A 14,519-nucleotide genomic window follows, 5' to 3' on the forward strand; every position below is an offset into this window, starting at 1 on the left:
TTACATGAAGAGGTTTTTTTTATTAAAAAATTGTTTTTAAAGAGGGGGTATCCAAGTATTATCTTAGATGATATTATCACTACTGTTCTAAGTAGGAGAAACACTTTTTATCCAGCTATCTTGGACTATAAGGCGGACACAAATGAAGAAGCAATAATCCCAAAAGTTCCCACTGACACAGGTATTGTTGGTCCTATATGCTCCTTGGGAATGAGTATTGACGGGCCGGCTATTAAAAATTTGATAGAAAGAAATTGGAAGATTATTCAAGGGAATAGAGATATTTCAAAAGTGTTAGGTGAGAAACCAACTTTTGTTTTTAGAAATACTTTTAACATCAAAAAAGCACTAGAGGCTAATAATACACCATCAGTTACAAACAAAACTAAGACAAAAGGTGTTTTTCCCTGTTACAATTGCAACACTTGTCGATTTCTTTCTGTAGGGCCACTGATTACCATTGAAAGCATTGATAAAACGTATCAGGTACCTGAATATGTTGACTGCAGTACCAGGGGGGTAGTGTATATTGGGTTATGTAGTGCATGTCCAGCTTTTTATGTTGGAATGACTACGAGATGTCTCAAAACCCGTATACGTGAGCACTTGTATGGTATTAAGTCACACGATGAAACTAATGCACTGTTCAAACATTCTGTGATTTGCATTAATTTTAAAAAAATTTTATTTTCTGTCTTAGAAGTTTGCAAATCTGACCTGAGGGGGGGAGATTTTAGAAATTTTGTTGAGCAAAGGGAAGCTTTGTGGCAGATTCGTTTGAAGTCTGACAAACATCCTGGTTTAAACGGGACCATTAATATTAAATGTTTTTTAAAGAATGGCAAGTTAAGTCTTAATAAAGATAAAATTACACCTTTGTTTAATATGCAGTAGCACTTTAAAGGTTTTTGGATCTTAGGACTAATTGGTTAATTGATTTATTGAACTGTTACATAAAGAGGTTGTTTTTTTGTAAGAGTGTATTCTGATGAAGTCTTTGGACGAAAGCGGAAATAAATTGATTCTACGCTATTTGGTGGTTGTAGTTTCTATACTGTGACCTTCATCGACAGACTGTTTCCTGGTTTTGGATATTTTTTTTTTTTGGTTTTCTTGTAGTGGTGTTTTGTTTGGTAAACTTCATAATGACTGACTAAAAAAGAAAAAAAAATACCGGCTGTTACCTAAGATAGGAAGGGAACATACTGATTCATTTTATAGGTATTCTAAGTCTATGGAGAGGAAAATGAATGAGAAGGAAACAAAAAATTGTGAACTATTGTAAGAAGAGGATTTATTTGTAACAAAAACAAAAACAAAATGTATATCAATACATCTACCTGCACTATTCAGTTTTGGGTAGAAAATATTTTATTATTAAAAAAAAAAAAAAACACACACACATTGACCCAAGTGCTGTCTACAGGACACAATTTACTATAGACAAATAAACGCTTTCATTCTTTATTACAACAAAACTGATGGTTTACTTTTAAGAAAAAAAATATGTATTATTATTTTTTTAATCAGTGATTTATGTTGTGGAGTGTTCAAGGTTATAAAATATTATGAACCATTTCCATGCAGGAATGTTAAAAGCACATAGAAGATCAAAATATGATTAAATACATGCATTTTCAGTTTCAGCCCATAACATTTACAGTGGATATAAAAAGTGTATACACCCCTGTTAAAATGCCAGTTTATTGTGATATAAAAATGAGAGCACAATAAATCATTTCAAAACTTTTCCCACCTTTAATATGACCAATAACCTGTACAATTCAATTGAAAAACAAACAAACCTGTTAGGGGAAAAATATAAAAAAATAAAAAACGTACAATAAGCTGGCTGCATAAGTGTGCACACCCTTAAACTAATACTTTATTGAAGCACCTCTTGATTTATTCATAGCATTCAGTCTTCTTGGGTAGGAGTCTACCAGCATAGCACATCTTGACTTGGCAATATTTGCCCACTCTTCCTTGCAAAAGCACTCCAAATCTGTCAAATTGCAAGGGCATCTCTTGTGCACAGCCCTCTTCAGGTCACCCCACAGATTTTCTATTGGATTTAGGTCTGGGCTGTGGCTGGGCCATTCCAAAACTTTATTTTTTTTCTGGTGAAGCCATTCTTTTGTTGACTTGGATGTATTTGTGGGGTCATTGTCATGCTGAAAGGTGAAATTTCTCTTCATCTTCAGCTTTCTAGGTTATGCCTGAAGGTTTTGGGCCAAAAGTGACTGGTATTTGGAAATGTTCATAATTTCCTATACCTTGACTAAAGCTCCAGTTCCAGCTGAAGAAAAGCAACCCAAAGCATGATAATGCCACTATCATGCTTCACCGTGGGGATGGTGTTCTTTTGCTGATGCGAAGTGTTGCTTTTGTGCCAAACGTACCTTTTGGAATTGTGGCCTAAAAAGTTGGTTTCGTCAGACCATAATACATTTTCCATCATGCTTTTGGGAGACTTGTACTGTTTTGCAAATTTTAGCTGGGCCTGGATGTTTTTCTGTGTTAGAAAAGGCTTCCATCTTGCAACCCTACCCCATAGGCCAGACATATGGAAAATATGGGAGATTGCTTTCACATGTAGTACACAACCACTACTTGCCAGAAATTCCTGAAGCTCCTTCAGTGTAGCTGTAGGTCTCTTTGCAACCTCCCTGGCCAGTTTTTGTCTTGTCTTTTCATCAGTTTTGGAGGGACATCCAGTTCTTTGCAACGTCACTGTTGTCCCATATTTTCTCCACTTTTTGATGACTGTTTTCACTGTGTTCCATGGTATATCGAACACTGTGGAAGTTTTTTGTACCCTTCTCCTGACCGATACCTTTCAGCAATGAGATCCCTTTGATGCTTTGTAAGCTTTCTGCAAACCATGGCTTTTGCTGTAGCAGGCAACTGAGCAAATGTCAGGAAAATCCTACTAGGACAGCTGAATTTTATATGGGGTTCATCAGAGTCTCTTTAGTTGATGGCAGGTGTGTACCCAAGAAGACTGAATGCTGTAATTAAAGCAAACGGTGCTTCAACAAAGTATTAGTTTATGGTATGCACACTTATGCAACCAGCTTATTGTACGTTTTTTATTTTTTATATATTTCCCCTAACAGATTTGTTTGTTTTTCAATTGAATTGTACAGGTTATAGGTCACATTAAAGGTGGGAAAAGTTTTGAAATGATTTCTTCTGGTCTCATTTTTTATATCACAAAAACCTGGAATTTTAACAGGGTTGTGTACACTTTTTATATCCACTGTAAGTGGTTATGTATGGATCAGTGGATCAGACACAGTTTCATATGACTTGCTGAAAATGTATTTGTTTGATTTACAGTTGCTCAAGGTGTATGTGCTCAGGTATGTGCTCAGTGTGAGTAGGGTTGACAAGTATAAAGACAGAAGTAGTGCAGCAGAAATGGGTGGATGAAAGAGACGGCACTAAATAGATGAGTTGTAGAATCAGATGGGTAGTTAAGACTGCTGCATTTAATGAGTTCATAAGGGGAAAAGCAACTACCCCTATACTGGGGGTTAAATTCCAGGGGGATTATTAAAAATTCTTGCTTGATAACACCAGGCCGATTTTTGAATAAAGTCATTTAGAAGATTGGATTTACTGTTACAATCATATTTCAGGCATCTGAATTTATTTGGGTTGTCACATTGGCACTTGTTCACTCAGGTGAGCGGTCGTTTACCTAAAACATTTTACTGTGCTTTTATTGATAAACATCGAGCTTGTTCTGAACTGTAGCCTAGAGATTTCCATATATAGTTGGATCTCACAGTTGATATGGTATGAAAATTGAATTGCCACTTACTTTTTACTATTAAAGTTTCTCCAGGCCCAACTCCACTCAAAATTGTTGAGCCCTGAATTCGCCTCACAACCTTGATAAAGCAGAAGTAAGTCCCTGAATCCTCTAATGTCAAGTTGGTGATTATAAAGGAAGCATTTCTTTGGTGGTGCAACTCTGAAGTACTTGGCATAGTGATCCTTCCTGAATATCTTGGGTCATTGTCAAAAATCTCTTGTCCACTGATTCCATCTTTGTGCCAAGAGGGCCTCACTATGATACTTTCATCAGTGCAACACTCGAATTGGCAGGATAGTATCACTGCCTGGCCTCGTAATGCAGTTCTTCTCTCTGGCTGAATGACCAGTAGATTCTGCTCCAAGCCTGTGAGACAAAACAAGTGTTAAGTACCAAAAAAAAAAAATAAAGCAAAAAAAAAAAAAACATAATTTACATTAATATGAAAATTCTGCCCATAAAATCATTATTATATTTTCTTTTCACCATATTTTGCAGATTATGTGATTTCAAATAACATAAAGGTGAAATACATAGCCATCAAGTCTTGAAGCAGGAAACAGAAATCCAGAAAACATCTGTTATACAAAAATAAGAAAAATCCAGTTCACTGGCATGGAAACATTGCTTTTTACCAATGCTGACAGCAACATGAGTTTCATCAGCATTCAAAAAGACAGCTAGAGGAGAGTTAACTGCATGGATGTAGACCACATTTTGGTTACGAGATTAGCCAGTATCTGATGCCTTGTAGCACATTCTGAGAGTTCAGCATTAATTTGGAAGGTCAAAATGTCTTTGCACTACTATATTTATACATTCTTCCTAAGTCTTAGACATGTCTCTTAATCCACCGTAAAAGCATACTGTATCTTATGCAATTCTGATATCACACTTGCATTCCTTCTATTTTTGTTAACCCTCCTAATTATCATCTTTACATAAATGGTATATGCTGTCCCAAATGTAAGTGTCCTCAAAGTAACACATTTCTCTATGGTCATCATATCCTTTTTAAAAATGTATGTATGTATGTATGTACGTATTTATTTATTTATAGGTAGACAGGACATAAGGTCTGATTTTCAGCCACAGCTTGGCAACATGAATAAAATGTAAATGCCAACATACCAGAATATTTTAAACAAGACACACAAAAGTGCTGTTAACAAAGTAAAGTGAAATATAGTGAAACACACCTAAAGGGTTAAGAAACAGTCCCAGATTAAGAAACACATTTAATCATTCCTAATTAAAATTATAAATATTAATTTTATGGAAAACTTTGCAGTAAAATGCAAGCCATTCAAGGAAATCTCAAATAAAATACCATAGAAAATCTAGAATTTTAAGTAACATAGATCAATAGCTGTGTACACAGTGCATATAACACTGATAGCTGTAGCTGTGTAGACAATGCATGTTACACTAAGAGCTGTAGCTGTAAACAATGCACCTTACATTGACAGCTGTAACTGTATATACAATGAACGTTACACTGAGAGCTGTAGCTGTGTATACAATGCATGTTACATTGAGAGCTATAGCTGTGTACACTATATACATTACACTAAGAGCTGTAGCTGTGTATACCATATATATTACACAAAAAGCTATAGCCATGTACATAGTGCACATTACACTGAGAAATGTAGCTGCATATGTAATGCACATTACACTGAGGTGTAGCTGTGTATACCATATATAAATTACACAGAGAGCAGTAGCTGTGTATGCAGTTCACATTACACTGAGGGCTGCAGTTACGCATGCAATGTACATTGCACTGAGAGCTATAGCTTTTTAGACAATGCATGTTAGTCTCAGAGCTGTAGCTCTGTATACCATATATATTATACTGAGAGCTGTATCTGTGTACACAATGCATGTTACAGTGAGAGCTGTAGCTGTGTACAGAATGCATGTTGCAATGAGAGCTGTAACTGTGTACATCATATATATTACACTGAGACCTGTAGCTGTGTACACCATATATATTACACAGACAGCTGTAGCTGTGTACACAGCACATGTTACACTGAGAGCTGTAACTGTGTATACCATATATATTACACTGAGAGCTGTAGCTGTGTACACAATGCATGTTACACTTAGAGCTGTAGCTGTGTACAGAATGCACATTACACTGAGAGCGTTTGCTGTGTATACCATATATATTACACTGAGAGCTGTAGCTTTTTACACACTGCATGTTAGTCTCAGAGCTGTAGCTGTGTACACCATATATATATTATATTGAGAGCTGTATCTGTGCACACAATGCATGTTACACTGAGAGCTGTAGCTGTGTACAGAATGCACATTACACTGAGAGCTGTAGCTGTGTACACCATATATATTACACAGAAATCTGTAGCTGTGTCAACAATGCACATTACACTGAGAGCTGTAGCTTTGTACACAATGCATGCTACTCTCAGAGCTGTATCTGTGTACACCATATATATTATACTGAGAGTTGTATCTGTATACACAATATATGTTACACTGAGAGCTGTATACACAATGCACATTACACTGAGAGCTGTGTATGCAATGCATGTTACACTAACAGCTATACCAGAGTAGACAACACAGCTGTAGCTTTGTACACAAGCTATGTTACACTAAGGGCCAGAATTCCAAAAGAGTTACTCTAAATATAAGTCTACTGATTACAAAAGACTTGCTGTCAGTATAAGTGACTTTATTTTGGTGTAAGGCCTACCTATAAACAGTTTATACAAGGAGCCAGATTCCCAAACAACTGTTCTCAGCCTGCCCTAAGTGTAAGTGGTCATTTACAGACAGCAAGTCTTTTCGAATCAGGCTCTAAGAGCTGTAGCTGTGTACGCCATATATATTACATGGAGAGCTATAGCTGTGTGCATCACAAAAAGCATGTTACACTGAAAGCTCCAGCTGTGTAAACAATGCATGTTAAACTGAGAGCTGTACCTGTGTACACAGTGCATGTTACACTGAAAGCTGTAGCTGTGTAAACAAATGCATATCACATTATAAGCTGTAGCTGTGTCCACAATGCATGTTACACTAAGAGCTTTAGCTGTATACACCATATTTATTACACTGAGAGTTGTAGCTGTGTACATAAAAATGTACACACTATGATCTACAGTTGTGTATACAATGCATGTTACATACTGTAGAGAACTGTAGCCATGTACACAATACATGTCACATTAAGAGCTGTAACTTTGTACATAATACATGTTAATCTAAAAGCTGTAGCTGTACACACCACATATATATTACACTGACAGCTGTAGCTGTGTACAAAATGCATGTTACACTGAGGGTTGTCACTGTGTACACAGTGCACATTACACTGAAAGCTGTAGCTGTGTACATGATGTATGTTACCCTTAGAGCTGTAGCTATGTACACCATATATATTACACTGAGAGCTGTAGCTGTGTACACAATGCATGTTACACTTAAAGCTGTAGCTGTGTACATTACAAAAAGCATGTTACACTGAGAGTTGTAGTTGTATACACAATGCACATTACACAGAGAATTGTAGTTATGTACACAATGCACATTACACTGAGAAATGTAGCTGTGTACACAATGCACATTACACTGAGAGCTGTAGCTATGTACACAATGCATGTTGCACTAAGAGCTGTAACTGTGTACACAGTGCATGTTACTTGATAGCTGTAGCTATATATATTACAAAAAGCATATTACACTGAGCTATAGCTGTTTACACAATGTACATTACACTGAGATTTGTAGTTGTGTGCACAATGCATATTACACTGAGAGCAGTACATGTGTACTCAATGCATGTTACCCTGAGAGCTGTGGCTGTGTACACCATATATATTACACTGAGAGCTGTAGCTGTTTATACAATGCATGTCACACTATAAATTGTAACTGTGTACACAATGCATGTTACAGTGAGAGCTTATAGCTCTGTACACAATGCATGTTACACTGAGAGCTGTAACTGTGTACACCATATATATTAAACAGAGAGCTGTAGCTGTGTAAATTAAAAAAAATGTTACACACTATGATCTGCAGCTGAGCACATAATGCATGTTACATTAAGAGCTGTAACTGTGTACACAATACATGTTACAATAAAAGCTGCATACACAATGCATGTTAAACTAAGACATGCATCTGTGAATACAATATATATTATACTGAGGTCTATAGTTGTGTGCACAATGCAAGTTACACTTAAATCTGTAGCTGTGTACATTACAAAAAGCATGTTACACTTAGAGTTGTAGCTGTGTACACAGTGCACATTACACTGAGAGATGCAGCTGTGTACATAATGCAAGTTACACTGAAAGGTGTATACACAGTGCATGTTAAACAAAGAGTTGTAGCTGTGTACACCATATATATTACACTGAGAATTGTAGCTGAATGCACAATGTATGTTACTCTATGTTTGTTACACTAAGAGATGTAGCTGTGTATGCAATATATGTTACAGTGAGAGCTTTTGCTATGTACACAAGGCATGTTACACTAACAGCTGTACAAGGATCAAAACACTAAAGGTGGAGGAGTGTCCATATTCACCATGGATATTCACACCACCAGGCTAGTTGCCCATCACAATGCATCTGAAATACTCCAGGTGCAACTAACACTAGGTAAGATTGCAATCCAAATTGTAGCTTGCTACAGATCCTCCACCATGCTCCAAGATTCTCACTACAGCTTTCTAAACATACTGGAAAATATTAAGATACAACCAAACACCCTAATACTGGGTGCTTTCAAGTACCCTGCCATTAACTAGGAAAACTACTCGTGTACCAACACCTTTGCCCAACGGTTCTTGGAATTCATAAATTCCAATGCCCTGGATCAACTAATCCATAGTCCCACCAGGGGCTCCAATATCCTAGACCTGGTCATTACCAACATGGGAAATCAATGATCCACACCTATGGTCACCCCCTTGTTGGTCAGGTCTGACCATAAGCTAATCACCCTTAACATCCACATGCCACCCCCACCCCCCAGTAAGGAAACCTCCATAAAAAAAACTTCTCCAAAGCCAACTTTATGCTATTCAAGTCAGAAGTGACAAACTTCATGACACCCATGCAGACGGGAACTAAAAGTTCAACTGCTGAATTCTACACTAAGTTGCTCTCCTCCAAAAAAAAGGAAGCCAATCTGGTGGTCCCCTGCCATAAACAAACTAAACAGAAAGGAAGAAACTGTTGCAGAAAAGAGGAAAAGCTCAGGATGCAAAAAACTCCCTTACCAGCCTCAGTAAGAAGCTCATAAAATCCTCTAAAGCTAGTTATGAAAATAAAATTGCCAAAGATTCCAAAGACAACCACAAGGCATTCTATAACTATGTCAAGAATCTAAATGGCAATGCTCAGATCTGCCCTGAGCTACAACAGAATGGCATTCAATATACTGATCCCAAGGTTATTGCCAATATCCTGGCAGATCAATTCAGCGCCAACTTCACCCCCCTCTCACTCCCTAAACGGCCCATCCCAATACAAGAAGATTGCCAAATTCTGGTAATAAAGGCCACACAGGTAAAAAACGCACTCTCAAAAGCTAAGGATACAGCATCCATGGGACCAGATGACATCCCGGGCTGTGTATTACATGAACTACAAAATGAACTGGCACCTCGCCTAAGTGTCATATTTAATCATAGTCTCACCTCAGGCTTCATGCCCACTGAGTGGCGCACAGCTACAGTTATCCCATTCCACAAGGGGGGCTCCACCTTGGATCCCAGGAACTACCACCCCATCAGTCTGATGAGCCTGATCTGCAAGGCCATGGAATGTATTATCATGGAACTTATAAACAAAGACAATGGCAACCTTCAAACACTGGACCCCACCCAGTTTGGGTTCGTGAAGGGCCGATCTTTTCTCCTGAACCTAATCAACTTCTTCAAATCAGTCTCCAGAGCCGTGGACGAGGGTAAGGCAGTCCAGACAGCCTATCTGGACCTCGCCAAGGCCTTTGACACCATCCCCCACTCTGGAATCATAGATAGACTTACTAAGCTGGGCATTAATCCCTACATCACTCGATGGGTTGCCAACTGGCTTACTGACAGAACCCACACTGTAAAAGTGGCAGACTCCAAATCCAGCTCCAGACAAGTGACAAGTGAAGTACTCAAGGTTCAGTCCTAGGAGCGCTCTTGTTTGTCATCTACTTCTCTGAAGTACAGGCCAACACTAAGGGACTCTGGCTAACAAAGTTCGCAGATGACTGCAAACTGGGAGCCATTATTGAATCCTCAAATGATGTGGATACTCTATAAAAGGGCCTTACAGAAACAGAATCTTGGTGCCAGAGCCATGGGCTCAAGTTCAGTGCCAAGAAATGTATAGTTATCCCCTTTGGGAAAAAACATATACCCATGAATTACCACATAGGTGGCAGTACACTAAACACCGAAAGTGTGATAAGAGACTTAGGGACACAGGTGGACAGTGGTCTCACCTTCGATAACCACATTGCCACAACAGTTAGGAAATCCTTCTATGTGGCACACCTCATCACTAAGGGCTTTTCATCCAGAAAAACGAGGTCATTGTCCCACTTTACTCATCCCTCATTAGACCCATTATAGAATACAACGCCCTGTTTGGTATGTACCTCTCAAGACATCTGCAACAACTGGAAAGGCCACAGAAATACCTCACTAAAAAGAATCACAGGCCTAAAGCAGATGCCCTACACTGACTGCCTTAAAAAACTCCAGCTATACTCTATCGCATATCATCTACTCAGAGGAGATCTCTGCTTAACATACAAGGCCATGTCAAACCCAGAGCTGTTGGACATGCTACACTTAAAGAAATCCCAATCCCTCAGAGCCACACACTCCAGGGATCTAAACCTTGTCATCACAATAAACAAAACATGCTAGAGGGATAGGTTCCTGACCCAGAGACTCCCCAGACTCTGGAAAAGACTGCCCATACATGTCAAGCAGAGCACCTCTTTGGCCCTCTTCAAAAGGAACTTTGACGGTTGGATGGGAAAAAGGAAATTCACCCCAGGGATCACGTCAGTCACCCTGATAGACAGGGGTCCAGGAAATGAAATAGTGTGGGAAGAAATAGCCAAAGAATTGTTATGGCTAGGCTTGTATAGGCCCTAGGGCCGATAGCCTAGTACCAATCTATGAACCTATGAACATAAAGAAAGCATGTTACACTGAGAGCTGCAGGTGTGCACATTATAAAAAGCCTTTTACACTGAGAGCTGTAGCTATGTACACAATGTGTGTTACACTGAGATCTGTAGCTGTCTACACAATGCATGTTACACTGAGATCTGTAGCTGTGTATGCAATGCATGTTGCATTGATAGCTGTAACTGTGTACATTACAAAAAGCATGTTACATTGAGATCTGCAGCTATGTACACAATGCATTTTACACTAAGAGCTGTATCTCTGTGCACAATGCATTTTACACTGAGACTTGTGTCTATGTACACAATATATGTTACATTAAGAGCTGTAGCTATGTATATTACGTAATGTACATTACACTGAGAGCTCTAGCTTTTTATATTACACAATGCATCTTACACTGTGCTGTAGCTCTCTGTATTACACAATGCATATTATACTGAGAGCTGTAACTGTATATTAAACTGTACACATTATACTGCATTATAATGCCCACTTTACACTAACAAATGTAGCTGTGTATACTTTTACTATGGATGTTACACTGCCAGATACAGTTGTGTACATTACAGCATACAGGATAAACTAACAACTACTCCTATATACACTGACATACAGCAGTGTACACTATGTCATGCATGTTACACTAACAGATGCAGCTATGTACTTTACATCATATTTGTTACACTGACATCTATAAGCTGCAAATCTCAAACATTGTTCTTCGCCTTTAAACTTCCTTTTTGCAGGAGACAAGCCTTCCTGCACCCCTGATGTGGGGGGCAAGCCACCCACACCAACAGACATATATACCAACTCTGAGATTACCATACCTCAGAGAAAAGGGAATATTTTGTGAATTGGCCATCTCAGATTTAGTATATGTAAGTCTGTTTTTTTAGCTACTCCATCTCTGTGTCTTGGGTCTCCATCTAATGTGTCCTGACATTTCAAATGGTTACCCATTATAGTACAGATGTTACACTGACAGCTATAATTGTTCACAATATAGAGGATTGTGATTGGGGTTCTGACCTTAACCAACTTATTATTGTTTGAAACACAGATGCCAAGAAATTCACCTTGAAAGTGAAGCTCAAGAGGTTGAGAACATATAGTAAAGGTTACAATCAATGAGATCTGATTTTACTTCTTTGCAGTGTATAAAGTTTTATGTGTGGCCACGGTGGTGCAGTGGTTAGCATTGCCACCTCACAGCAAGAGGTTCTCCAGTTCGATCCTCGGCTGGGGTGCCATCTGTGCGGAGTCTGCTTGTCCTCCCTGTGGTCACGTGGGTTTCCTCTGGGTGCTCCAGTTTCCTCCCACATCCCAAAGACATGCTGTAGGTGGATTGGATACTCTAAATTGGCCCTAGGTGTGAGTGTGTGCATGTGTGTGCCTTCTGTGGAAGGTTGGGTGCTGGACTGGCAATTCGACACTGCAGAACTCCACTGCCAATCATGAGCAGACAGGTGATCTGCTGTGGCGACCCCTAACTGCGAAAAGCTGGAAGAAAAAGTAGTGTATAAAGCTTTATCTAATCAATTTACTACAAAAGTCAGGGAAAATATTGTAGGAGGGTGATATGTTTTACTGGCTTTCAAAAGTGTCTCTGAAGAATAAAGGGTTTAAAAGCTATTACGTAATTTGTTCTGCCATACTTTTTGTTTATAAGTGCGGCAAATGGAGGCAGGTAGTAAATTTTAAGAGTCTCACCGTCTGCCATTGTTCTTTGTCAATCAGCACTATCTGCTGTTAGTCCCTAGCATACAATCTGATCTTAACAGTGCTTAGAGGTGATTAACAAGCTTTTGTTAAACACCTGCATGTGCTGTTCATATTGCATTTCTCACTAGGGAGTTCTGAATGGTGCTTAGCTAGTTTAATTTTTTCTTTATTTTGGCACACAGTTGTGACCTTCTATGCACTACATTATTATTGTTGTATCAGTTGTTAACCAAGAAAATGAGTCACAATGTGATGTATAAAGCCTCTGGCTGCAGCTCTTACAGGATTTTACACTAAAACTGGAGTTACCTGTAGGAGAAGACAGGTTTATGAGGGAAAATATAGAATCTTCTACAAAGCAGCCAGGAAAAGCTTCATGGAAAAAGGGTTGAACTTCATGAATTCAGAGTACAAAAGGGCAGTGCTGTCAGAGAATTGCATATTATTGAAGAAAAGAGTCAGAAGGATTATCCAGGAATTTATAAGAAACCCTTTCAACTGGAAAGTATTTATACAATCTATGTTAGAGAAATTGTTAGCCCGTGTTTTCAAAAAGGTCATTCTATGAGAGTAAAGTCACTCAATTGTGTGATAAATTCTGATGAAAGCTAGAGGGCCTTATTGTGTCAGAAAAGCAGTAACTTGAACTGTGAAAGTTTCTACATTCAGTACTTGGATTGTTTACTTCCTAGAAGAATTATTCATAAGATATATGTATCTTGACTTATATTGTTACCCAGGCTAAAGAAAAATATATTTTATTTTGTCTCTGTATATAAACCCAAGTTTTGAAATTTATAAAGGTAGCTTTCAGTCTTTTGTAAACAAAGTTATCAGTAAACATATCACACACAAACACAATTTTAGTATAAATTATACTACATGTACACTGACAGCTGTTGCTGTACATGTTATGCTGCCTGCATAACCTAGATATATGTGTCCACATAATAAATGTGTTTCAAGGACAGCTACATCTGTGTACAGCATATGGGGTATATTGCTCTGAAGAGTTACAACTTATCAAGGACCTGTCTTTTCCACTTTTGTTATTTCTTACTATTCCAGGTTCCAACCTATATTAAGATATTTCCTGAAAACTGACACAAAGAAGCTTGCATACTGCATTAATTAGTGAGAGCTGAGATTAAGCACTGGCATCTGTAAGGTGTTCTATATGGGAACTGAGAATCCAGGCTTTGGGAGGAGCATGCCAGTCAACTAGTTAAGAAAAAGGATCCTGTGCTAGTAGCCACCAAAGAAATGAAGCACCAAGGACAAAGACAGAAAGAAGCAGGCCAAGCTAACAGGATGCCTGGCTGAATTGCAACAGGGAGCATACCTCTCAACCTCTTAGAGCAAGAAATCTGGACAAAGCCATAGATAAAATGGGTTGAAGGCCCCAAAATAGGGACAATGTTTAAATACTGCTCTTACAAACTTACATAGGTTCATAGGTTGGTACTAGGCTATCAGCCCTAGGGCCAATACAAGCCTAGCCATAACAATTCCCTGGCTATTTCTTCCCACACTATTTACGTCCCTGGACCCCTGTCTAGCAGGGCAACTGACGTGATCCCCGGAGTGAATTTCCTTTCTCCCATCCAATCATCAAGGTTCCTTATGAAGAGGGCCAAAGAGGCACTCTGCCTGACATGTATGGGCAATCTATTCCAGAGTCTGGAGAGTCTCTAAGTCAGGAACCTATCCCTCCAGCATATTTTGTTTATTGTGATGACAAGGTTTAGATCCCTGGAACGTGTGGCCCTGAGGGAT

At 38.7% G+C, this 14,519-nt stretch overlaps 1 protein-coding gene across 2 annotated transcripts in view; it reads right to left on the reverse strand.

Moving 5' to 3' along the window:
* LOC122801418 (tyrosine-protein phosphatase non-receptor type substrate 1-like) overlaps positions 1 to 14,519 on the reverse strand; it is a 256,652-nt gene that overhangs the window by 146,967 nt on the left and 95,166 nt on the right. For both annotated transcript variants that reach the window (XM_044070932.1, XM_044070933.1), the window contains one exon: positions 3,830 to 4,189. In XM_044070932.1, the coding sequence (XP_043926867.1) occupies positions 3,830 to 4,189 (360 nt within the window). The remainder of the gene's footprint in view (positions 1 to 3,829; positions 4,190 to 14,519) is intronic.

Source organism: Protopterus annectens, chromosome 4.part1 (genome assembly GCF_019279795.1).
Source record: "Protopterus annectens isolate FY-2018-M chromosome 4.part1, PAN1.0, whole genome shotgun sequence".
NCBI classification, from domain to species: Eukaryota; Metazoa; Chordata; order Ceratodontiformes; family Protopteridae; genus Protopterus; species Protopterus annectens.